The following is a 23455-nucleotide window of genomic DNA, read 5'->3' on the forward strand; positions in this document are numbered from 1 at the left end:
GGGCCACATCGTCCGCAGGCCCGACACGAGACCCCTGAAACAAGGCCTCGACTCGGAGCTGCGACACAGCAAGCGAGCCCCAGGCGCTACCACCTCTGGCAAAAGGTTGTAGGTTGTGCATTGGACTCTTCAGTCACCTGAGAACTCATGTCACCCATGACCCTGAGGGAATTAAATGAGAAAGAAGGAGACATTCTCTGCCACTCATCCCCAGTTCTTTGCTTATAGCGAACCATTTCATGTCTTTTATTCCAGTGGTTTTGGGGGACGGGGCCGGGCAGATCACTGCGCTGCGACATCCCACAAAGTAGGCGGGTCACCTGCAGGGCGACCTTTACCCGCTCAAAAATTCCTCTCGCACGAGGCGGCGAGGACCCGGGCGTCACCCCGGACCGTTATTTTCCTTACTCATTAGTTTAAGGCATAAGAAGGTAATGCCGCGGCCTGGCCCAACATCCAATCGACCCCGCTCACAGTCAGGGTGACCCCACCGCCACGGGGCTGAGAACAGCACGGTCCGTGTGGATGGACCATTTACTACCCCACATCAGGACCGGCGGCTTTTCTTAAAACTGTCTAAAACTAAAATTAGAAAAGAAAACCCTGTTATGCAAAGTAGGAAGGCACGCGGCATTATGGGAGCGGCGGCTGTTCCCGCCGTGGATTGTGGGCGTTGCGGTCGCCGTGGATTGTGGGAATTGTAGTTCTCCCCTCTGCTTTCAGTTTCAGCCCTTGTCCAGCAGCTGTCGATCCCTGGGAAGGCAACAGCAGAGGGGAACTTCCAGAGGGAAGGGCCGGCCTTTTAAATGCTGCACTCTATTTGCAAATTCTGTGCAACTTTTTTTTTTAAGCATGGCTAAATGGACTTGAATGGATCTAATTTATTCCCAGCATTTCAGGATTCCAGCATCCCCAGTATTTTTCCTTTTGCCTTTCATTTACCTGACTTGATTTTTGCAAGAGGAGTGGATTCTGAAAGATCTTTAAATGCATGTGACCTTTTATCAAGATTTTTCAGACCCCTTTGATGTTTCAAGGTTAAAAACCTCTCTGGTGAGGTTGAAGTGACTTTTAAGAAAGTGTGGGTGACCTGTCAAAGATCCTGTTCGCATGCACATGGACTTCAACATAACAAGAGACTTATCTTTCCAACAGGCACTGCCAGATCTCAAGGGTTTTAGTGAGTAAGGAAGATGTTTATTTCTCTAGCCTTTGGCCTTTACGCCCTCTGTTGCGTGAGGGCACGAATGAGAGCAAGGGCACGACGCAGGGAGCAGCAACGAAGGGTCAAGCACCACTCACGGAGGCTGATCAGGAGCATCAATTACCCACCACAGAGGGTGTACAGGGAGAGAATGTCGTTCGAGATGATGTCGGAGGAGCTGTGCGCGAGGCAGCTCCGCTTCAGTAAGGAGGCAATCGGGCGCCTGTGCGACATCCTGCAGGAGGACTTGAGGCCGAGCTCCAAGTGCCGCACGGCCTTATCCGTGGCGATGAAGGTAACGACCGCCCTGAATTTTTACGCGTGCGGGTCCTTTCAGTCCAGCGTGGGTGACATGTGCAAGATCACCCAGAGCGCGGCCAGGGCCTGCATCCACCAGGTCACCGACGCTGTCTTCCGCAGGGCTTCCGACTTCATCCATTTTGACATGTCCCCAGCGCAGGTGAGCGACAGGGCCATCAGGTTCCACCGAATCGCTGGCTTCCCCAAAGTGCTCGGGGTGATCGGCGGAACCCACATCCAGCTGAAGGCGCCAAACGATGAGCCCGTTTCCTACATTAACCGCAAGGGGTTCCACTCACTGAATGTCATGATCATTTGCGATGCCCAGATGCGCATCCTGAACGTGAACGCAGATCAAAAGGGAAGCATCGACGATGCCTTCGTCCTAGAGAACTCAAACCTGTACCACTTCATGAGCAAGTTACCGCAAAGGGCTGGATGGCTGTTAGGCGACAAGGGCTACCCGCTGAAAACGTGGCTGATGATACCTTACAGCGGGGCCAAAAACGAAGCGCAGGAAAGTTATAACCGCGCTCACGTCTGCACACGCCAGAGGGTGGAGGGGACAATCAGGCTGCTGAAATCACGTTTCCAGTGCCTGGACCGGTCAAGGGGCATTTTGCAATATTCTCCGGTTAAAGTGTCGAAGATCGTGGTGGCCTGCTGCGCCTTGCACAACTTTGCCTTGCAGGAAGGGCTGGCCCTTCCCCCCACAGAGGAGGTGGTGCCAGAAGCGGAGGAGCTGGAGGACGAGGACGTGGATGTCGATGGGGCCCTGCCTCAGGAGGAGCCCCAGGAAGCTCCGACTGCAGCTGCCAAGGCAGCTAGAGAGCAGCTGGTGGATGATAGATTCGGACTCTGAGAGGGAAAACCCTTCTCCCCCTTTCTCCCTTCCCCTGGGAAATCGGATATAACAAGAACCGTGCAGATGCAAAGTGAAACAAGCGGGGCAGGATTCCCCGCGCTCTCCCACCACCGCGATCTTCCAGTCCCCGCCGCAAGTCAACCGACTCCTGGCTGGGGCACCGACTCACCCACAGCGAATCCCACCCACGACCAGGACCGGAATTCCCCGTTCGTGATGTTTTGTTTTAGCAGCAAAGACTCACTGAAAGACTTTTGACACTGTTAGTGCTGAATAATGTCAACTTCAGCTGCTTAGTGCAAGATTTTGTACACAGTTTGTGTTAATTAGCTATTTTGTACATAGTACTTTTGTAAACTGTTGAAATGTTAAAATGTTTCCATGTTAATAAAATTATTTTGAATACTATAGAATAACTACAGGTATTGTAGGGTGGCCGAGTTGTGCTAATAATGATAAAGTTGATCTGCAGCCACTTCTTGGGTGGAAACATTAAATTTATTTACAATTTACTCAGCAGCAACTACACGTGTGCTTTCAACTCCAACTCTATCTCTGCACTGACTGCTGAGGTAGCCCGTCCTGCTCTCCTATTGGTTACTACAGATCATGTGATCTTCCTTAACAAGTATTATTCTTAAAGCTACATTATACATTAAATAAAACCACAATTACTACATTCCTCCCCCTTTAACTTAGCTATACATGTTATACATACAAATACGTATTTTTCAAGAAAACATAATATTTACACTGGGTAAGGAATTTACAAGTTCAGTCTTTCAGGTGGTTTCCTGGTATGTGTGGAATGTCTCAGCTCCACAACTTCCGATTCTTAGTCAGGAACCTCCTTTTCCAGAGTTGCCTGAACACCAGGTGCTTCGGTGGGCACTTGCAGTTCTGTATCCTCAACTCTTACAGGAACATCAGACATGTCAGTCCTGGGTTGAACATCCTCAACAGGAAACGCAGATCCGGTCGTGGTCACTGGTGGGACTACATCTTGGTGATTTGTCTCTTTCTTCCTTAAATGATCCACATGTTTATGGATGATCCAGCCTTCCACCTCCACGTGGAAAGATATGGGTCCAGTCACCGCACTTATTTCACCCGGTAACCACTTTGGTCCTTCCCTGAAATTTTTCACGTATACCGGCTCTCCCACGGTAAATTTCCTCTCACGACTATGCCAGTCGTGTCTAGTTTTCTGGTTTCCCTGACTCCTTTCCACCTTCCCCTCTAAATTCGCCATTATTAAGCTCAATCTCGTCCTGAGACGGTGTTTCAGCAATAACTCCGCAGGTGTGACACCTGTTGTGTGAGGGGTTGTCCTGTAGTGAAAAACAAAGTGTGCTAGTTTGGTTGCTAAGGAAGTGCCAGTTAGATTTTTAGTCATAGAGGCCTACAACACGGAAAAAGGCCCTTCGGCCCATCGAGTCTGCACCGGTCAAACAAGTACCTAACTATTCTAATCCATTTTCCAGCACTAGGCCCATAGCCTTGTATGCCAAGGCATCGCAAATGCACATCCAAATACTTCTTAAATGTTATGAGGGTTTCTGCCTCTATCACCCTTTCAGGCAGTGAGTTCCAGATTTCCACCACCCTCTGGGTGAAAAAATTCTTCCTTACATTCCCTCTAAACCTCCTGCCCCTTACCTTAAATCGATGCCCCTTGGATATTAATCCCTCCACCAAGGGGAAAAGTTCCTCCCTGTCTACCCTTTCTATGCCCTTCATAATTTTATACACCTCAATCATGTCCCTCCTCAATCTCCTCTGCTCCAGGGAAAATAACCCCAGTTTATCCAATCTCTCCTCATATCTAAAACTCTCCAGCCCAGGCAATATCCTGTTAAATCTCCTCTGCACTCTCTCTAGTGCAATCACATCCTTCCTATAATGCGGATTCCAGAACTGCACGCAATACTCTAGCTGTGGCCTAACCAGTGTTTTACACAGTTCCAGCATAATCTCCCTGCTCTTATATTCTATGCCTTGGCTAATAAAGGCAAGTATCCCATATGCCTTCTTAACCACCTTATCTACCTGTCCCACTACCTTAAGGGACCGATGGACATGCACACCAAGGTCCCTCTGATCCTCGGTACTTCCCAGGGCCCTACCATTCATCGTGTATTCCCGTGCCTTGTTTGTCCTGCCCAAGTGCATCACCTCACACTTATCCAGATTAAATTCCATTTGCCACTGATCAGCCCATCTGGCCAGCACGTCTATATCCTCCTGTAATCTAAGGCTATCCTCCTCACTATCTACCATCCCATCAATTTTTGTGTCATCTGCGAACTTACTGATCAACCCTCCTACATTCAAGTCTAAATCGTATATATATACCACATACATTATATATCAAACAGCAAGGGACCCAACACCAATCCCTGTGGAACCCCACTGGACACAGGCACCCAGTCACAAAAACACCCCTCGACCATCATCCTCTGCTTCCTGCCACTCAGCCAATTCTGGATCCAATTTGCCAAATTGCCTTGGATCCCATGGACTCTTCCATTCATTATCAGTCTCCCATGCGGGTCCTTATCAAAAGCCTTGCTGAAGTCCAAGTAGACTATGTCAAATGCATTGCCCTCATCTACACACCTGGTTACCTCTTCGAAAAATTCAATCAGATTGGTCAGGCACGACCTCCCCTTAACAAAACCATGCTGCCTGTCCTTGATTAATCCCTGCCTCTCCAAGTGTAGATTAATTCTGTCCCTCAGAATTGCTTCCAATAGTTTCCCCACCACTGGGGTTAGACTGACTGGCCTGTAGTTCCCTGGTTTATCTCTTCCTCCCTTCTTGAATAATGGTACCACATTTGGCTGTCCTCCAGTCCTCTGGCACCTCTCCTGTGCCCAGAGAGGTATTGAAAATTATTGCCAGCGCCCCTGCTATCTCCTCCCTTGCCTCACTCAACAGCCTGGGATACATTTCATCCGGGCCTGGAGATTTATCTACTTTTAAGGCTGCCAGGCCACTTAGAACCTCCTCCCTTTCTATGCTATTTTCTTTAATTATATCACAGTCCTGCTGCCTGATTTCCATACCCACGTCGCCTGACTGTGAAACTATTACTATAAAAACACATCTGGTTCACTAATGTCCTTTAGGGAAGGAAATCTGCTGTCCTTACCTGGTCTGGCCTACATGTGACTCCAGACCCACAGTAAGAATAAAAAAATAATTTGCTTTATTATCGCTAATAAATTTTAGTACTGCAAGTAAAAATGTCACTACTAATAGACCTTACAATTACTAATAAATTATCCAAGTTTTGGAAGAGAAATTAGAAAAAAATATTCACCAACCAATCACTTACCTGTTTCCCTGTGACACACTTTGATGTCCTTAAAATGCTGTCGGCCCACTCTGAAGTCACAGACTGGTGGCTCTTTTTAAACTGGCCCACTGTTCTCTCCCTTTGTACTTTTAAAAAAGTCATTAAGGCATAGAAGGAGGCCATTCAGCCCATTGAGTCCATGCCAATTCTCTGTAGAGCAATCCAACCAGTCCCACTTCCCCGTCCTATCCCTGTAACCCTGCAAGTTTATTTCCCTCCATTGCCCATCCAATTTCCTTTAGGGATCATTCGTCATTTCCATTTCCACCATCCCCGTAGTTTGCGAGTTCCAGCTCATTACCACACGCTATGTAAAAAAATTCTTCCTCCGAATGTCCCCTAGTCCTTGGACCATCAGCTCGTGGGAACACTTTCTCTTTGTCGACCTTATCTAAACCAGTCATAATCTTGTCCACCTCTATCAAATCTCCCCTCAGTCTCTTTCGCTCCAAAGAGAACAATCCCAGCTTTTTCCAACCTAACCTTGTAGCTAAAATCCCTCATTCCTGAACCTGGGACTTTAAAACAAGGTCCAGACAGGCCAAGATTCGAAAAGGTAACATAAATATGGAATGAATTTTCACGCTGACCTTTGTGTACTTTCAATGTTCAGACACACTAGGGTTACCAATGAAATAATTATTTTTCCCCCTTCCCAAGATATGTTTTATTCATAAAATTTGCAAACATAGGGGTGAATTTTTCAGTTGGTGGGTGGGCTGTTTGGGAGCGGGCGTGAAGCAGGCAGCCATTTTACGCGGGCGGGTCAATTAAGGTCCACCCAGCGTAATGCGTGGCCGGTAGCGCTCAGAGCTACCTGTGCGGGCTGGGGGAGGAGGGAGAGTTGGGGCCTGCACGCGAGAGAGTGCAGCAATCCCCCTGAGGCACGGAGCTGTCTCATGGAGACTGAGTTGATGATAAAACTTTTCCATGAATAAAGTAAAAAAATTATTTAAACATATCCCCTCATGTGACAGTGTCACGTGAGCTGGGACAGGTTTGTGAATTCAGCAAAATGTATTTAATTATTTTATAAAACCTTCAGGAAACCTCATCCCACCAGTGGATGAGGTTCCCTGAAAAACATGAAGGCCGCTTGGGCTCTTTGCTTGCCCGGCAACCTTAAGGTTAATAAGGCGTTATTAGTAAGTGTAATTACTTTTTCAATGGCCTTAATAGGCTGTTGACAGTACGGTGGGTGTGCAGCCGTCTCTGTCATCTCGCATCATTTTACACGTCAGTGTGTTGGGCCCACCCCTGCATGCCAATGGCAATATTCTGCCCATATCAAACACAACAGTTGGCGTTTGGAAGGGGTATCAGGGGGAGAGCATTGATCTGAATCCAGTTAGGTTTAGCGTGGTTAGAGAAAAGCACAAAGACAGAAAGAGATTAAACAAAAGCTTGGGGGAGAATAACTCCCTGACGCATTCTCCATGGCAATGACCTGACCAATTTGAGTCGACCTGCCTACCAATCTCTTCCCATGCAGTATAAATTGTTGCTCCCTTTGACATTTGGTATTCCTGCATCTGTCCTGATGAGTTTGGATTGGGTAAGACTTGTTGGGTGGTTTGTGTTGTGTTTGGAGATTGGAGGGTATCTAATGTAACCCCAACTATTTAAAAAGGGAGGTAGAGAGAAAACAGGGAATTGTAGACCAGTCAGCCTGACATCGGTAGTGGGGAAGATTCTAGAGTCCGTTATAAAAGATTTAATAACTGACCACTTGGAAAACAGTGGCAGAATCGGACAGTCAGTATGGATTTACGAAAGGGAAATCATGCTTGACAAATCTACTGGAATTTTTTGAGGATGTAACTAGTAGAGTTGATGAGGGGATGTGGTTTATTTGGACTTTCAGAAGGCTTTCGACAAAGAGATTCATGTGTAAAATTAAAGTGCATGGGATTAGGGGTAGTGTATTGAGATGGATAGAAAACTGGTTGGCAGACAGGAAACATAGAGTAGGAATAAACAGGTCTTTTTCCGAATGGCAGGCAGTGACTAGTGGGGTACCGCAGGGATCGGTGCTGGGACCCCAGTTATTCACCATATATATTAATGATTTAGATGAGGAAACTAAATGTAATATCTCCAAATTTGCAGATGACACAAAGCTGGGTGGGAGGATGAGCTGTGTGGAGGATGCAGAGATGCTTCAGTGTGATTTGGACAAGCTGAGTGAGTGGGCAAATGCATGGCAGATGCAGTATAATGTGAATAAATGTGAGGTTATCCACTTTGGTAGCAAAAACAGGAAGGCAGATTAATATCTGAATGGCTATAAATTGAGAGAGGGGAATGTGCAACGAGACCTGGGTGTCCTTGTACACCAGTCGCTGAAGGTAAGCATGCAGGTGCAGCAGGTGGTAAAGAAGGCAAATGGTATGTTGGCCTTCATAGCCAGAGGATTCGAGTACAGGAACAAGGATGTCTTGCTGCAATTGTACAGGGCCTTGGTGAGACCACACCTGGAATATTGTGTGCAGTTTTGGTCTCCTTATCTGAGGAAGGATGTTCTTGCTATAGAAGGAGTGCAGCAAAGGTTTACCAGACTGATTCCTGGGATGGCAGGACTGACATATGAGGAGAGATTGAGTCGGTTAGGATTATATTCACTGGAGTTCAGAAGAATAAGGGGCGATCTCATAGAAACCTATAAAATTCTAACAGGACTAGACAGGGTAGATGCAGGAAGGATGTTCCCGATGGTGGGGGAGTCCAGAACCAGGGGTCACAGTCTGAGGATACGGGGTAGACCATTTAGGACTGAGATGAGGAGAAATTTCTTCACCCAGAGAGCGGTGAGCCTGTGGAATTCGTTACCACAGAAAGTAGTTGAGGCCAAAACATTGTTGTATGTTTTCAAGAAGGAGTTAGATATGACTCTTCGGGCGAAAGGGATCAAAGGGTATGGGGTGAAAGCGGGAGCAGGCTACTGAGTTGGATGATCAGCCATGATCATATTGAATGGTGGAGCAGGCTCGAAGGGCTGAATGGCCTACTCCTGCTCCTAGTTTCTATGTTTCTATGTGTTTTTATAATGATATAGGCACCAATTGCTCATAAGGGATTGGGTAAACACGCTGTGGCTTCATTTATTTAGACTAGGCACATAAGAACAGTTATACATAGGTAGAAAGTTTGAAGACAACAGAGCTGTGTGCGTGTGTGCTCTGCTCAAAGCAAAAATAAAATGAAGACTGGATCACATGACACATTTCCCTTCTAGTGATGTCATGCTGCTATCTCTTAAAGGCATATTACAACATCCCCCTTTCTTTTTAAAGATACTCCCCCCCCTACTTTCAAAGAAATATGACTATTTGCAATACATTTTCATGTTTAGTTATCATTACATAAGTGTATAGAACTGATGAATCTATGAGTCTCTAAAGTGTAGAGATAATCTGCTGGTGCAACCAGACCTTGTAATGGTAATCTTTACATCCTAAGCCTGGATATTTCTTTAATTGCTTGCAGTGATCTGTGGGATTGGATGTTGTTCCTGATTGCACTTGGGATCTTCTCCAAGATGCAATGGGACTGTACGGTGGCTGAGGAGTTGGAATGGATCTGATTTGTCCTTGGTTATGCCACACTGTTGCACCTTTGTGTGTAATGACATCATAGGTTCCAAACCAATCCTTGTCACCTCAGCTGGTTGACATGTACCTTCTGTGAGATCCTGGATGTGAACTTCTTGTCCCAACTGTAAACTTGGCAATTCTATACCTGCATTTTACTGTGCACGTCAGTCGCTTTTTCTTGTAGTTTTAGAAGTTGCTCCCCAGTTTCTGAGAGAGTAGAATGGATGATGTATGTAACGTACGTAATGGATAATGTACACAAATTGGTAAGCACTGGTCTGCCAAACCTGAGCTCTGCCAGTGAATACTTGCACTTATAAGTGTCGTTCTCAGATGAAACATTGCAATGTGTAGATCTTGCTTGGTCTGTCTACATTTGAGAATGAGGGATTTCACCGTGCAAATCATTTAGATAGCTAGGCTTTCGATCTAGGATAAGAGGAGAAGAAGTAGTGTGATCAATACTCCATTTCTCACACACATCTTGAAATGGCTTACCAATACATTTTGTGGACTGTTATCCATCTCTCTAGGTGCACCAAACAAACTGAAAATAGCATTTAGGGTGTGCGAGACAGTTGTGCTTGACGTATTGTTCAACTGTCGATTGACATAAACATGAAAGAGATTTGATGCGATTTTGGACCAAGGATGGGTAACGACTTCATATGGAGTCATTGGCACTTTGTGCTGATTTGGCATTTGTTCTTGACATGCCTCACACTTCTTAACTTGTCACTGTTCACACCCGGCCAATAGTCTGTATCTCTTGCGAGTCTTCTCATCTGATCTAAGCCCATATGTCAGTGTTGAAATTGTCGAAAAATATCAGGTCGCAAAGATTCCATTATGAAGGCCTGCCTGCCTTTAAAAAAGACTTCCCGGGAGATGCTTAGCTCATCCCAGTAAAGCCAAAATGTTCTCCCGTGTATGTGGACGTGCTGAATTGAAACAGGCCATCCTTCAATAATGGTTTTCCACAGATTCTGTAGTGTAGAATCTTTTCCCATTTCTTCTTCGAGCTGTTGGCATTTGCATTGCTCAAAATGTTCCAGGTCAATTTGGAGACATCGTCAAGTTCGAGGTCAATGAAGTCAACTTGTAGATCTAAGGATATATCTTCTGGGTTATATCCACTGAGTTAGGCAATCAGCTAAGTGTATCTGTGTGACCATCAAGTTCCCTGGCTTATACCTAATCCTACAGTCGTAACCTCGAATCTTTAGCAAGAGACATTGCAATCTTGGTGGTGCACTGGTCAATGGTTTTCACTAAATCATCTCCAGTGGCTGGTGCTTGGTCTCTACCACAAATCTTTTGCCAAATAGATAGGTCTGGAAATGCATGATTCCAAACACTAAAGCTAATGTTTCCCGCTCAATATTGGCATAGTCAGATTCCATTACAGACAGAGATTTTGAAGCAAATGTAATAGGTTTGCCTTTTTGTAGTGTCACGTATAATATTTCTCATAATATTTTTGTGATTTATTGTAAAAGTAGGCTAATAGAGGGGTTTGGATAGTTTCTCTGCATGTGTGTTTTGGGGGGGAGTTTAATTGAATTGGAGACAGCTGGTCTGGAGGCTTTGACTCATCAAAATAAGCTAGGTTTGAAATGCTAAACATGGGGGAAGTCTTAGAATGTGAGGTGAGGAGAATTTGCAGGGTAAATCAGGGTAATTTAAATTTCAAAGAGATGGTAGGATGTTACACCTAGCCAGAGAAGCTAGGCCAAGCAGTGTGTTTATTTTTCCCAAAGGTTACTAATAATATTAGCACCATGAAATGATTTATATTACGAGAAAGGTAAAGTTGCAAAGACATATGGGAACAATGTAATTTACATTAAAAGGGAAAAACATGTATAAAGGAGAAAGAGGCTATGTGTTAGGGAAGGCGTTGTTAAGATCTAACACAAGTGTGAGAAACCTCCAGTATTTGTGTATTAAGCCTGCAGTCCACAGAAACTGAAGCTGGGAAAAGCCATTTTGAATTCTATTGTCCAGGGTATTGTGGAGGGAGTTTAAGATCTAAAATTGTTGAACTCAATATTCAGTCCGGAAGGCTGTAAAGTGCCTAGTCGGAAGATGAGGTGCTGTTCCTCCAGTTTGCGTTGGGCTTCACTGGAACAATGCCGCAAGCCAAGGACAGACATATGGGCAAGAGAGCAGGGTGGAGTGTTAAAATGGCAAGCAACAGGGAGGTCTGGGTTATGCTTGCAGTCTGTCCCCCCATCCCCACCCCCTTTCCGTTTCTTCCCCCTCCCTTTTGTTTTTTCCAATAAGTTATATAGATTTTTCTTTTCCCACCTATTTCCATTATTTTTAATGTATTCCACCGATCATGCATCTATACCTTTTATGCCCTTTTAGTCTTATTTCACCCCACCCCCACTAGGGCTATCTGTACCTTGCTTGTCCTGCCATCCATTCTTAATTAGCACATTCTTTTAGATAATATCACCACCTTCAACACCTCTTTGTCCTTTTGTCTGTGACATCTTTTGATTCTCTGCTCCTATCACTGCTTGCTTGTCCCTACAACCAACCCCCCCCTCTTCTCTCTCTCCCCACCTCTTAAACCAGCTTATATTTCACCCCTCTCCTATTTTTACTTAGTTCTGTTGAAGGGTCATGAGGACTCGAAACGTTAACTGTGCTCTTCTCCTCTGATGCTGCCAGACCTGCTGAGTTTTTCCAGGTATTTTTTATTTTTTGTTTTGGATTTCCAGCATCCGCAGTTTTTTTGTTTTTATCTCCACAGAATCTGTCAAAACCTGCTGAGTATTTCCAGCAATTCTTGTTTTTGTTCATTCCTCCGGCTGGCTGGTGGCGACGCAGTTCATTCCTCCGGCCGGCTGGTGGCGCCGCAGTTCATCCCTCCGGCCGGCTGGTGGCGCCGCAGTTCATTCCTCTGGCCGGCTGGTGGCGGCGCAGTTCATCCCTCCGGCCGGCTGGTGGCGCCGCAGTTCATTCCTCCGGCCGGCTGGTGGCGCCGCAGTTCATTCCTCCGGCCGGCTGGTGGCGGCGCAGTTCATTCCTCCGGCCGGCTGGTGGCGGCGCAGTTCATTCCTCCGGTCGTTGTGCGCAGGCGCGAGGCCCAGGCCTTGGAGTCCGGCGATGGCGGAGGAGCAGCGAGTGGATCCGCGGGTTGTGGCCGAGGAGGAACTCGAGGATGATGATGACGAGGTGAGAAGGGAAGGTCGGCTCGGGGCCTGAGTCTGCTCCGCGTCCGTGTGTGTTCGGAGCTTCAATGTTGCCGGTGTGGGCGCTGTTTTATGCGCGAACCCGAGAGAGGCCACACACCCGGTGGGGGGAAGGGGAGGGTGACCCCGGGGAGGGTGATCTCTGGGGGAGAGGAGGCGGGGGGGCGACCCCTGGGGATGGGGTGAGGTGGTGGAGAACCCCTGGGGAGGGGGAGAATCCCTGGGGGGGGGGGGGGGGTGGGGTGGGGAGGAAGGGGGGGGGCAACCCCAAGGAGTGGGGAGGAAGGGGGGGGTGAGACCCCTGGGGGTGAGTGGGAGGAAGGGGAGGGTGACCCCTGGGGGAGAGGCGGGAGGGTGACCCCTGGGGGTGGGGGGGAAGGGGATAGTGACCCCAGGGAGGGTGACCCCTGGGGGAGAAGCGGGAGGGTGACCCCTGAGGGTGGGGGGGGGGGGAGGGGATGGTGACCCCAGGGAGGGTGACCCCTGGGGGAGAAGCGGGAGGGTGACCCCTGGGGGTGGGGGGGGAAGGGGAGGGTGACCCCAGGGAGGGTGACCCCAGGGAGGGTGACCCCTGATGGTGGGGGGGGAGGGGATGGTGACCCCAGGGAGGGTGACCCCTGGGGGAGAAGCGGGAGGGTGACCCCTGGGGGTGGGGGAGGAAGGGGATGGTGACCCCAGGGAGGGTGACCCCTGGGGGAGAAGCGGGAGGGTGACCCCTGGGGGTGGGGGGGATGGTGACCCCAGGGAGGGTGACCCCTGGGGAAGAAGCGGGAGGGTGACCCCCTGGGGGTGGGGGGGGAAGGGAGGGTGACCCTGGGGAGAGAGGCGGCGGAGGGGAAGACAGGGTCGCAAGTGGGGATAGGGCCACCCAGGCTTCATCCGGTGGGGGGAATGTTCACCTGTTTCCATTTCCGAAGCAGCATTTAGTTTCACACCTTCCTCAGCTCATCTGCTGAAACTTTCATCCATGCTTTTGTCAAATTACATTTAAATACTTGAGCACACTCCTGGCCAATCTCCTACATACTATCCTCGATAAACTTGAGTCATCCAAAACTCTGTTGCCCATGTCTTAACTCACACCAAGACCCATTCAGCAATCACTCCTGTACTCACTGACCTACACCGGCTCCCAGGTGTAAGTAATGCTGAATTGCTGGCTTCGCCCTTACTGCTGCTGAGCGTTGATAGTGTCAGTGTCACAATTTTGGTGCTGCATTGATCCATTTATCGAAGGGTTGATCTGCCGATCTTCTTGTGCTCACAGCTCGATGAATCTCTCTCAGAAAGACTGTGGGGTTTGACTGAGATGTTCCCTGAGGGCATGCGGAATGCCTCAGGACTTGCCGCAGACTGCTCTGTGACGCTGGCCAAGAAAATCTACAGGTATGTGGCACCGCGGTGTATCTGGGATCGGCAGGTGGTGCGGTGTATCCGAGATCGGCAGGCAGTGCTGTGTATCCGGGATCGGCAGGCGGTGCGGTGTATCCGGGATCGGCAGGCAGTGCGGTGTATCCGGGATCGGCAGGCGGTGCGGCGTATCTGGGATCGGCAGGCGGTGCGGTGTATCCGGGATCGGCAGGCGGTGCGGTGTATCCGGGATCGGCAGGCGGTGCGGCGTATCTGGGATCGGCAGGCGGTGCGGCGTATCTGGGATCGGCAGGCGGTGCGGCGTATCTGGGATCGGCAGGCGGTGCGGCGTATCTGGGATCGGCAGGCGGTGCGGCGTATCTGGGATCGGCAGGCGGTGCGGCGTATCTGGGATCGGCAGGCGGTGCGGCGTATCTGGGATTGGCAGGCAGTGCGGTGTGTTTTTTAATTTGCTGAGCGTCACTATTAAGGCCCTCATTTTCTGCTCAACCCTTATCGCCCTTGAGACGGTCTTGGTTGATGTAGAATGTGCTAGGCCTAGATTCTGACAAGGACATCTGTAGGAGTGTCAGGGTATTTACTTAAAAACTAGTTTAGTTACAGTATATACGTAGTGAGTTGCAGGGAAGGCACATCTCCCTTCAGGGCTACTGTCTGCTGCCTTGAGTACCCTGCTCATGGCTGCCTGATATCAGTGCTACATCATCACGGACCTCATAGATTAGCATATCCATGATGTTAACACACTACATTACAGTGGTGAGCCGCTGCCTTGAATCGCTGCTGGGGATGGTATTCCGGGATTTTGACCCAGCGACGGTGAAGGAACGGCGATATAGTTCCAAGTCAGGATGGCAAGTGGCTAGGAGTGGAACTTGCAGGTGGTGGTGTTCCCATGTACCTGCCGCCCTTGTCCTTCTAAGTGGCAGAGCTTACGGGTTTGGAAGGAAGGTGCTGTTGAAGGGGCAGCTGTGTGGTGGGGTGAGTCCCTCTCTCACTAACCGCTGTCTGCCTGGGATTCCAGTGTTATGTTAATCATGTCAATTGCTGGGAGAAGCAGGTGGTTTGGAAAAGAAATGGGAAATAATAACTGATCAAAGTAAAACAGGAGTGATGGAAAAGAGGGATTGTAAAAGGTGAAATGGTGTGTGCAAATCAGCATCAGGCCAAAAATACAGTTCATGTTGTAGAAATAAAAGTTCTATACATAGCATAAGGAGCAAAAGGTGAAGAGGCAGTATAATCTAAATGGCCCTATTTTGAAAGGGTGCACAGGTCTTGGGGTGGGGTGCATTTTCACAAATCTCTGAAAGTGGTGGGGCACATTGATAAGTTGGTTAGGAAGGTGTACAGGTGCTCAGATTGTAAACAAGGGCATTGAATACAGAAACCAGGAAGCAATGCTAAAGCTGTTATGCAATGCTAAAGGTGGTTTGGTCAATTCTGAGTACCGCACTTGAGGAAGGATGTCAAGGCTTCGGAGACAGCGCAGAAAAGGTTTACCAAGGTGATGGTTGCTCTATCTCAGTTCCACTCTCCTGCCCCCTTCCCCACTTGATAAGAGTTTTCTACAGACCTCCAAATATTAATGAGAATGTAGCAGGATACAGAAATGTGGAGATCAGAAAAACTTTGATGTGAAAATTAGTTATACCAGAAGAAGCTCGAGTCCAAAAGGCAGTGAGTTTTAAGTGTATTTGGGCCAGTTTTCTGGATATGTGCTCTTGAAGCAACAAGAAGGCAAGCCATACTAGATCTGATGTAGCAGAATGAGCCTGAATTCGTCAAAGATCTGACAGTAGAGGAGGAGCTAGCTAACAGTGATCATAACATCATTGAATTTGATATTGGGTTTTGCATTTTTAGGTATGGCTCATTTTAAAGGATAGCGAGAGACAGAATTAATAGGGATCAAGCTGGTTAAGTATAAAAGATGAAGTGTTGATGCCAGGCAGCACTTCTTCACATAAAAGGTAGCAGAAATTAAAAATTCTCTCCCCTTAAAAAAACTGTTCAGGCTAGGGTGAAATTAAAAATTTCAAAACTGAAATGAACGGATTTTTTGTTAGGCAGGGCTATTGAGTGTTACAGAACCAAGGCGGGTAGATGGACTTAAGATACAGATCAGCCATGACCAAACATATTTGAGGGGCTGAATGGCCTCCTCCTGTTCCCTGTATGTTAGATGGGCCAATTATTGCCCCATCAGTCTACTCTCGATGATCAGCAAAGTGATGGAAGGGCTCATCGAAGTGCTATCAAGAGGCACTAACTCAGCAATGACCTGCTCACTGATGCTCAGTTTGGTTTCTGCCAGGGCCACTCAACTCCTGATCTCACTACAGCCTTGGTCCAAACATGGACAAAAGAGCTGAATTCAAGGAGTGAGATGAGAGTGACTGCCCTTGATATCAAGGCAGCATTTGACCGATTGTGGTATCAAGGAGCCCTAGCAAAACCGGAGTCAATGGGAATTAGGGGGAAACTCTCTACTGGTTGGAGTCTACCTAGCACAAAGGAAGATGATCGTGGTTGTTGGAGGCCAATCATCTCAGTCCCAGGACATCACTGCAGGAGTTCCTCAGGGCAGTGTCCTAGGCCCAGCTATCCCCAGCTGTTTCATCAATGACCTTCCCTCCATCATGAGGTCAGAAGTGAGGATGTTCACTGATGATTGCACAATGTCCAGCACCATTTGCAGTCCCTGAGGTACTGAAACAGTTTGTGCCCATGTGCAGCAAGACCTGCACAACATTCAGACTTGGGCTGATAAGTGGCAAGTAACATTCGTGTCACACAAGTGCCAGACAATGACCATCTCCAACAGGAGAGAATCCACCCATCTCCCCATGACATTCAATGGCATCACCATCACTGAATCCCCCACTATCAACATCCTGGTGGTTACCATTGACCAGAAACTGAACTGGACTAGCCATATAAATACTGTGGCTACAAAACCAGGTCAGAGGCTGGGATTTTTGCAGAGAGTAACTCACTTTTTGTATTCTTAAAGTCTGTCCACCATCTACAAGGCACAAGTTAGGAGCATGATACTTGCCTGGATGAGTGCAGCTCCCACAACACTCAACACCATCCAGAACAAAAAAGCTGCTTGATTGGCACCCCATCCACCACCTCTAACATTCACTTCCTCCACCACAGACGCACATTGGCAGGAGTGTGTAGCATCTACAAGATGCACTGCCGCAACACACCAAGGCTCCTTTGACAGCACCTTCCAAACCCGCAACCTCTACCACCTCAGAGGACAAGGGCAGCAAATGCATAGGAACAGCACCACCTGCAGGTTCCCCTCCAAGCCACACATCATCCTGACTTGGAAACATATCGCTATTCCTTCACTGTCGCTGGGTCAAGATCCTGGAACCCTCTCCCTAACAGGTGTACCTACACCACATGGACTGCAGCGGTTCAAGAAGGCAGCTCACCACCACCTCCTCAAGGGCAATTAGGGGTGGGCAATAAATGCTGGCCTAGCCAGCGACGCCCACATCCCGTGAAATAATTTTTAAAAAGACATGAGCCTTGCACTCCAAGACTTGACATTAAATGCAGGTATTACAGGTGGGATGGATGTCTGCTCCATCTACTGCCTGTGAGGGTTGGTATTGATTGTGTTTGGGCAGTGAGGCCACAGCACTAACCAATCATAACACGGCATTAATCAGCAACCAGAGTGACAGCTCAGAACCTCAGCGCTGGAAAACTCAATACAAATTTTCAGGCTGGGACAGTATCGAGAGAGCTTTACTCTGCCTCTGATCTGTGCTGTACCTGCCCTGGGAGCATTCGATGGAAACAGTGTAGGTTGGTGTGGGTTGATGTTATCCCTGGCCATGTGGGTTGGTACTTACCCAGCCTGTGTGATGTTTTCCAGTTTTGCCCGGTCAGCTCTGTGGGTAGGAACCACGTCCTTCATGATCCTGGTCCTGCCGGTCGTGTTTGAAACTGAGAAACTCCAATTAGAACAGCAACAAATCCAGCAACAGAGACAGGTAAAGAGCGGGGACGGGGAGTGGGGGAGGGGGCGGGGATTGGGCACAGGGGAGGGGGCGGGGATTGGGCACAGGGGAGGGGGCGGGGATTGGGCACAGGGGAGGGGGACGGGGATTGGGCACGGGGGAGGGGCCGGGGATTGGGCACGGGGGAGGGGCCGGGGATTGGGCACGGGGGAGGGGTCGGGGATTGGGCACATGGGAGGGGGACGGGGGAAGGGGACAGGGATTGGGCGTGAGGGAGGGTGCAGGGATTGGGCGAGGGGGACGGGGATTGGGCACGGGGGAGGGTCGGGGATTGGGCACGGGGGAGGGGCCGGGGATTGGGCACGGGGGAGGGGCCGGTGATTGGGCACGGGGGAGGGGCCGGTGATTGGGCACGGGGGAGGGGCCGGGGATTGGGCACGGGGGAGGGGCCGGGGATTGGGCACGGGGGAGGGGCCGGGGATTGGGCACATGGGAGGGGCCGGGGATTGGGCACATGGGAGGGGGACGGGGATTGGGCGTGAGGGAGGGTACAGGGATTGGGCACGGGGGAGGGTCGGGGATTGGGCACATGGGAGGGGGACGGGGGACGGGGGAAGGGGACGGGGATTGGATGTGAGGGAGGGTACAGGGATTGGGCACGGGGGAGGGTCGGGGATTGGGCACGGGGGAGGGTCGGGGATTGGGCACGGGGGAGGGTCGGGGATTGGGCACGGGGGAGGGTCGGGGATTGGGCACGGGGGAGGGTCGGGGATTGGGCACGGGGGAGGGGCCGGGGATTGGGCACGGGGGAGGGGCCGGGATTGGGCACGGGGGAGGGGCCGGGGATTGGGCACGGGGGAGGGGCCGGGGATTGGGCACGGGGGAGGGGCCGGGGATTGGGCACATGGGAGGGGGACGGGGATTGGGCGTGAGGGAGGGTACAGGGATTGGGTACGGGGGAGGGTCGGGGATTGGGCACGGGGGAGGGGCCAGTGTTTGGGCAAGGGGGAGGGGCCGGGGATTGGGCACGGGGGAGGGGCCGGGGATTGGGCACATGGGAGGGGGAACGGGGGAAGGGGACGGGGATTGGGCGTGAGGGAGGGTACAGGGATTGGGCACGGGGGAGGGTCGGGGATTGGGCACGGGGGAGGGGCCAGGGATTGGGCACGGGGGAGGGGCCGGGATTGGGCACGGGGGAGGGCACGGGGATTGGGCACGGGGGAGGGGACGGGGATTGGGCGTGAGGGAGGGAATGGGGATTGGGCGTGGGGGAGGAGGTGGGGATTGTCTATGTGGACAGGGTTTGGGCACGGGGAGGGACTGAGGAATGGAGGTTGGAGTGTACATGGTGGGTATTTTGTGGAGACAGGGTGGGTGGTCATGTGGGGTCATAGAATGTGAGTTTTTTTTTCTGTACAGTTTAATTTCTAATCTGATTATTTTTCTCTCAGATTCTGTTGGGCCCGAATACAGGACTGTCTGGTGGAATGCCAGGAATGCTGCCATCACCAGTTCCAGGGAAAATATAATGGACTGGACGCCTTGAGATGGAACTGCTGACGGAGCAAGGGAAAGGGATTATGGGATGGATGTATTTTTGGGTTTGGGGAGGAGGATTTGGCGTTTTGAACGATGCTGTGTCAGCAGCTCATGGCCAGCAAGACTGGTGTTCATCCTCAGTGTTCACCTCTGGAGCATTCAACAGACTGAGCATCCTGTCTGTGAACACTGCAAGCTCAGGGTTGTAGGGTGGGGAGAATCGGAATTAAAATCTGCTGGAACAGTCATGGGGGGGGCGGGGTTGGGGGAGGGGGGGTATTCGGGGGTGGGGGGAGGCCTGATTGATTCTCAGAGCCCTTTTACTAATGAACTGCAATTCGTCTAAATCACAGCCACCATTTGTCTGAGTCATTCCATCAGAAACATTGGGCACTGATTGTGGGAGCTGGAGTTTGTGCCTAATTGGCAGGTCAGGTGTGCCCCACTGGTGGGGTGTGAGGGACTGCACTATCAGCATAGTGCAGTGGAGGGGGTGAGGGCCTTCTCTGTGCCAGTGTAGTCCAGTAGGGGAGGTATGAGGGACTGCTCTTAGTCAGTAAAGTCCTGCAGAGGGGGTGTGAGGGACTGCTCTGTGCCAGTGTAGTCCAGTAGGGGAGATATGAGGGACTGCTCTGTGCCAGTGTAGTCCAGTAGAGGGGGTATGAAGGACGGCCCTGTGCCAGTGTGGCCCAGTGGAAGGGATGTGAGGGACTGCTCTGTGCCAGCATAGCCCAGTGGAGGGGGTGAAGGTCTGCTCTGTGCCAGTGTAGTTGAGTGGGTGTGAGGGGCTGCTCTGTGCCAGTGTAGTCCAGTGAAGGGAGTATGAGGGACAGCTGTGTGCCATTTCTTGGTTGCACCTGAGGACCTTACCTTGGGAACAGAGCAAACCCTGAGTCAGTCTCTGCCTCCCCTCACAGTGGGAGGGAGTTGCAAAGACAGGGAGCACCCTTAGCTGGTTATTTCAGAGGTAGCATTATTGCCTGAGGTGATTGATGGGCATGGCAGCGGCTCAGGACAGGTGAGGCACCAGTGGTGGCAAACGCCCCCAGAGCCTGGTTAGGGGGTCAGCGGCTCACTGCAGTACGAGACATGCCAGCTCCCTGCAGCCTGATCTTTCCCTTCAAACCTGGGAACCGAGTCTGGGTCAGTGTGACAGGTGAGGCGGGGACCTGGCTGGTTGGATCACTGTAAGCTGTGCAGGGTTTAGAAGCCCAGAGATTACAATTGAATTTACCTGAGACTGGGACAGTCTGACACTGAGGAAGCCTCCACCATATGTCACATGGAGATGAGATTGGTTTGAATACGCTGCCTACAGAAATGGTGAAAGGTTACTGTTGAGCTGTTTGACTTGTACTTGTGGTTTAATAAATGCTTGATACTGGGTTGTGAGCGATTTAATCTGACTGATGAAAGAGCGGAACAAGGCCTGGCAGCAGATGGGTCCAGGTTTCTGCCCTGCTAGCTGCTGCTATTGACCAGCGGGTTCCTGGGTTTGCAGCCTAGAGGTTGCGCGTTTGAGTCCCAGCACAGCATGCTGTGCAATTCATAGAAGCATAGAAAAGTGATGGTGCAGAAAGAAGCCATTCAGCCCATTGTGCCTGCGCCAGCCAAAAAGAGAAAAAAAGAAACTCGCCACTCATTTTAATCGCACTTTCCAGCACCTGGTTCACAGCCTTTCAGGTTACAGCACTTCAGGTGCAGATTCAGGTACCTTTTAAATGAGTTGAACATTTCAGCCTCAACCACCAACTTAGGCAGTGAATTCCAAATGCCCACCACCTTCTGGGTGGAAAGATTTATCCTCATGCCCCTCTAATACTTCTACCAATCACCTTAAATCCATGCCCCCTGACTATTGACACTTTAGCTAGGGGAAACAAGTCTTTCCTGACTACCATATCTTGGCCCCTCATAATTTTGTACACCTCAATTAGGTCACCCCTTAGCCTCCTCTGTTCTAAGGCAAACAACCCTAGTCTATCCACTCTCTCCTCATAACTGCAATTTTCAGGTCCTGGCAACATCCTTGTAAATCTCCACTGCACTTTCTCCAGAGCAATTATGTCCTTCCTGTAATGTGACCAGGAAGGACATAATTGCATCCGGGCCCTAACCAGTGTTTATACAGTTCCATCGGTAATTCTGTTTTTGTTTTGGATTTCCAGCATCCGCAGTTTTTTGTTTTTGTTTTTTACTATCATTACATCCCTGCTTTTGAATTCAATACCCCGGCCAATAAATATTCCATATGCTTTCTTGTCCACCTGTCCTGTTACCTTCAAGGACAGGTGGACATGGACTCCAAGGTGTCTCACTTCCTCACCCCCTCTCAATAACTTACTGTTTATTGAGTATTCCCTTGCTTTGTTTGCCCTTCCCAAATGCATTACCTCTCACTTTTCCATATTGAATTCCATTTGCCACTATGCCCATTCAGCCAACCATTGATATCATTCTATAGTCAACAGCTATCCTCTTCACTATCAACTACACGGTCAATTTTTGTGTCATCTGCAAATTTCCCAATCATGTCTCCCACTTTTAAGCCTAAATCATTAATACATACAACAAACAGCAAGGGCCCCAACACAGCTATGTGGAACACCACTGAAAACTCCTTTCCATTCACAAAAACATCCATCAACCATTACTTTTTGTTTCCTGCCACTGAGCCAATTTTGGATCCAACCAGCTACCTTCCTTTATATTATATGAGATCTCACTTTCCTGACCAGTCTGTCATGTTTGACCTTATCAAATGTTTTACTGAAATCCATGTAGACAACACCAACTGCACTACCCTCATCAATGCTCCTTGTTACTTCCTCAAAAAATGTGATTAATTTATTCAGACACAATCTTCCCCTAACAAAACCATGCTGACTATTCCTGATCAATCTGTGCCTTTCCCAGAACTGTTTCCAATAATTTGCCCACCACTGAAGTCAGACCCTTTTTAAATAATGTTTGCAGACCTCCAACCCGCTGGGACCTCGATTGTATCTAGTGAAGATTGGAAAATGATCCTCAGTGCATCTGCTATTTCCTCCCTGGCTTCCTTCAACAGCCTGGGATGCAATCCATCTGGCCCTGGTGATTTATCCACCTTCAAGGGTGTGCCAGCCCCTCCGGTACTTACCCTCTCACTCATGTTTATTTTATCTAATAGTTCCTGCATCCTCCCTCCCCTTAGTGAAGACAGAGACAAAGTACTCATTGAGAACCCTGTGCACATCTGCATCAACCCACAAGTTACTGTGTACATCTCTGATAGGCTGTAGCTTTTCCTTAGTTATTCTCTTGATCTTAATGTACTGGTAACACTTCTTAGGATTTTATTTGATTTTACCTGCCAATATTTTCTCGTATCCTCTGCTTTCCTAATTTCTATTTTTACTTCACCCCTGTACTTTAAGTCTTTTGTGACTGTCATAAGCTTTCTTTTTCTGCTTTATCTTGGCCTGTATACTTCTGGATAACCAGGGGGCTCTAGATTTGGCAGTACCACCCTTTTTGTAAGGACATGTCTACACTGTGCCTGTAGAATCTCGCCTTTGAATACCTCCCACTGATTTGACACAGTTTTTTCTTCTAATAGCTGCATCCAGTCCACTCTCTCCAGCTCACCTCTCAGCTTTGTGAAATATGTCTTCCCCCAATTTAGAACTTTTACTCCTGTTCTATCTTTGTCCTTTTCCATAATGATACTAAATCTCCAAACCATTCCCCCACTGCTACTTTATCCACTTGCCCCAGCTTCACTTCCTAAGACTAAATCTAGAATCGCGCCCTTTCTCGTTGGGTTTGTTATGTGCTGGCTAAAAAAGTTCTCTTGAATGCAGTTTACGAATTTTGCGCCCTCTGTGCCCTTCACGCTATTCATATCCCAATTGATATTAGGATGAATCTGGTGATTTTTCTTTTTATTGTGTGTTGGCACCAGCCGGATTGTTTTAAAAATCCCAACAAATTCACTCAACACTCTTCAGAGTGGAGAAGCCTGCCACCTGTTCCTGGTCTGGCCTAC

The 23455-nt window shown here is 49.2% G+C and overlaps 1 protein-coding gene and 1 non-coding gene across 2 annotated transcripts; one reads left to right on the forward strand and one right to left on the reverse strand.

Moving 5' to 3' along the window:
• Window positions 1-274: 274 nt before the first annotated feature.
• Window positions 275-425, reverse strand: LOC144669868 (U12 minor spliceosomal RNA). The gene has a single exon (XR_013573769.1). It is a non-coding gene; the product is annotated as a U12 minor spliceosomal RNA (small nuclear RNA).
• An 11949-nt stretch (window positions 426-12374) lies between these two features.
• Window positions 12375-20809, forward strand: tomm22 (translocase of outer mitochondrial membrane 22 homolog (yeast)). Its single transcript, XM_078532103.1, has 4 exons — window positions 12375-12512; window positions 13797-13915; window positions 17802-17919; window positions 19338-20809. The coding sequence occupies exons 1-4, from the start codon at window positions 12444-12446 to the stop codon at window positions 19413-19415; spliced, it is 384 nt and encodes a 127-aa protein (XP_078388229.1). The 5' UTR covers window positions 12375-12443; the 3' UTR covers window positions 19416-20809.
• The last annotated feature ends 2646 nt before the right edge of the window (window positions 20810-23455 follow it).

The sequence above is a fragment of the Cetorhinus maximus genome, chromosome 29 (genome assembly GCF_964194155.1).
Source record: "Cetorhinus maximus chromosome 29, sCetMax3.hap1.1, whole genome shotgun sequence".
Classification (NCBI taxonomy): Eukaryota; Metazoa; Chordata; class Chondrichthyes; order Lamniformes; family Cetorhinidae; genus Cetorhinus; species Cetorhinus maximus.

Excerpts from the sequence above, each read along its gene's own strand:
- tomm22 (XM_078532103.1), top strand. The coding sequence starts at position 12,444 with ATGGCGGAGGAGCAGCGAGTGGATCCGCGGGTTGTGGCCGAGGAGGAA. Across the intron at positions 12,513-13,796 it reads TCGAGGATGATGATGACGAG|CTCGATGAATCTCTCTCAGA; the intron begins GTGAGAAGGGAA and ends TTGTGCTCACAG. Across the intron at positions 17,920-19,337 it reads AAATCCAGCAACAGAGACAG|ATTCTGTTGGGCCCGAATAC; the intron begins GTAAAGAGCGGG and ends TTTTTCTCTCAG.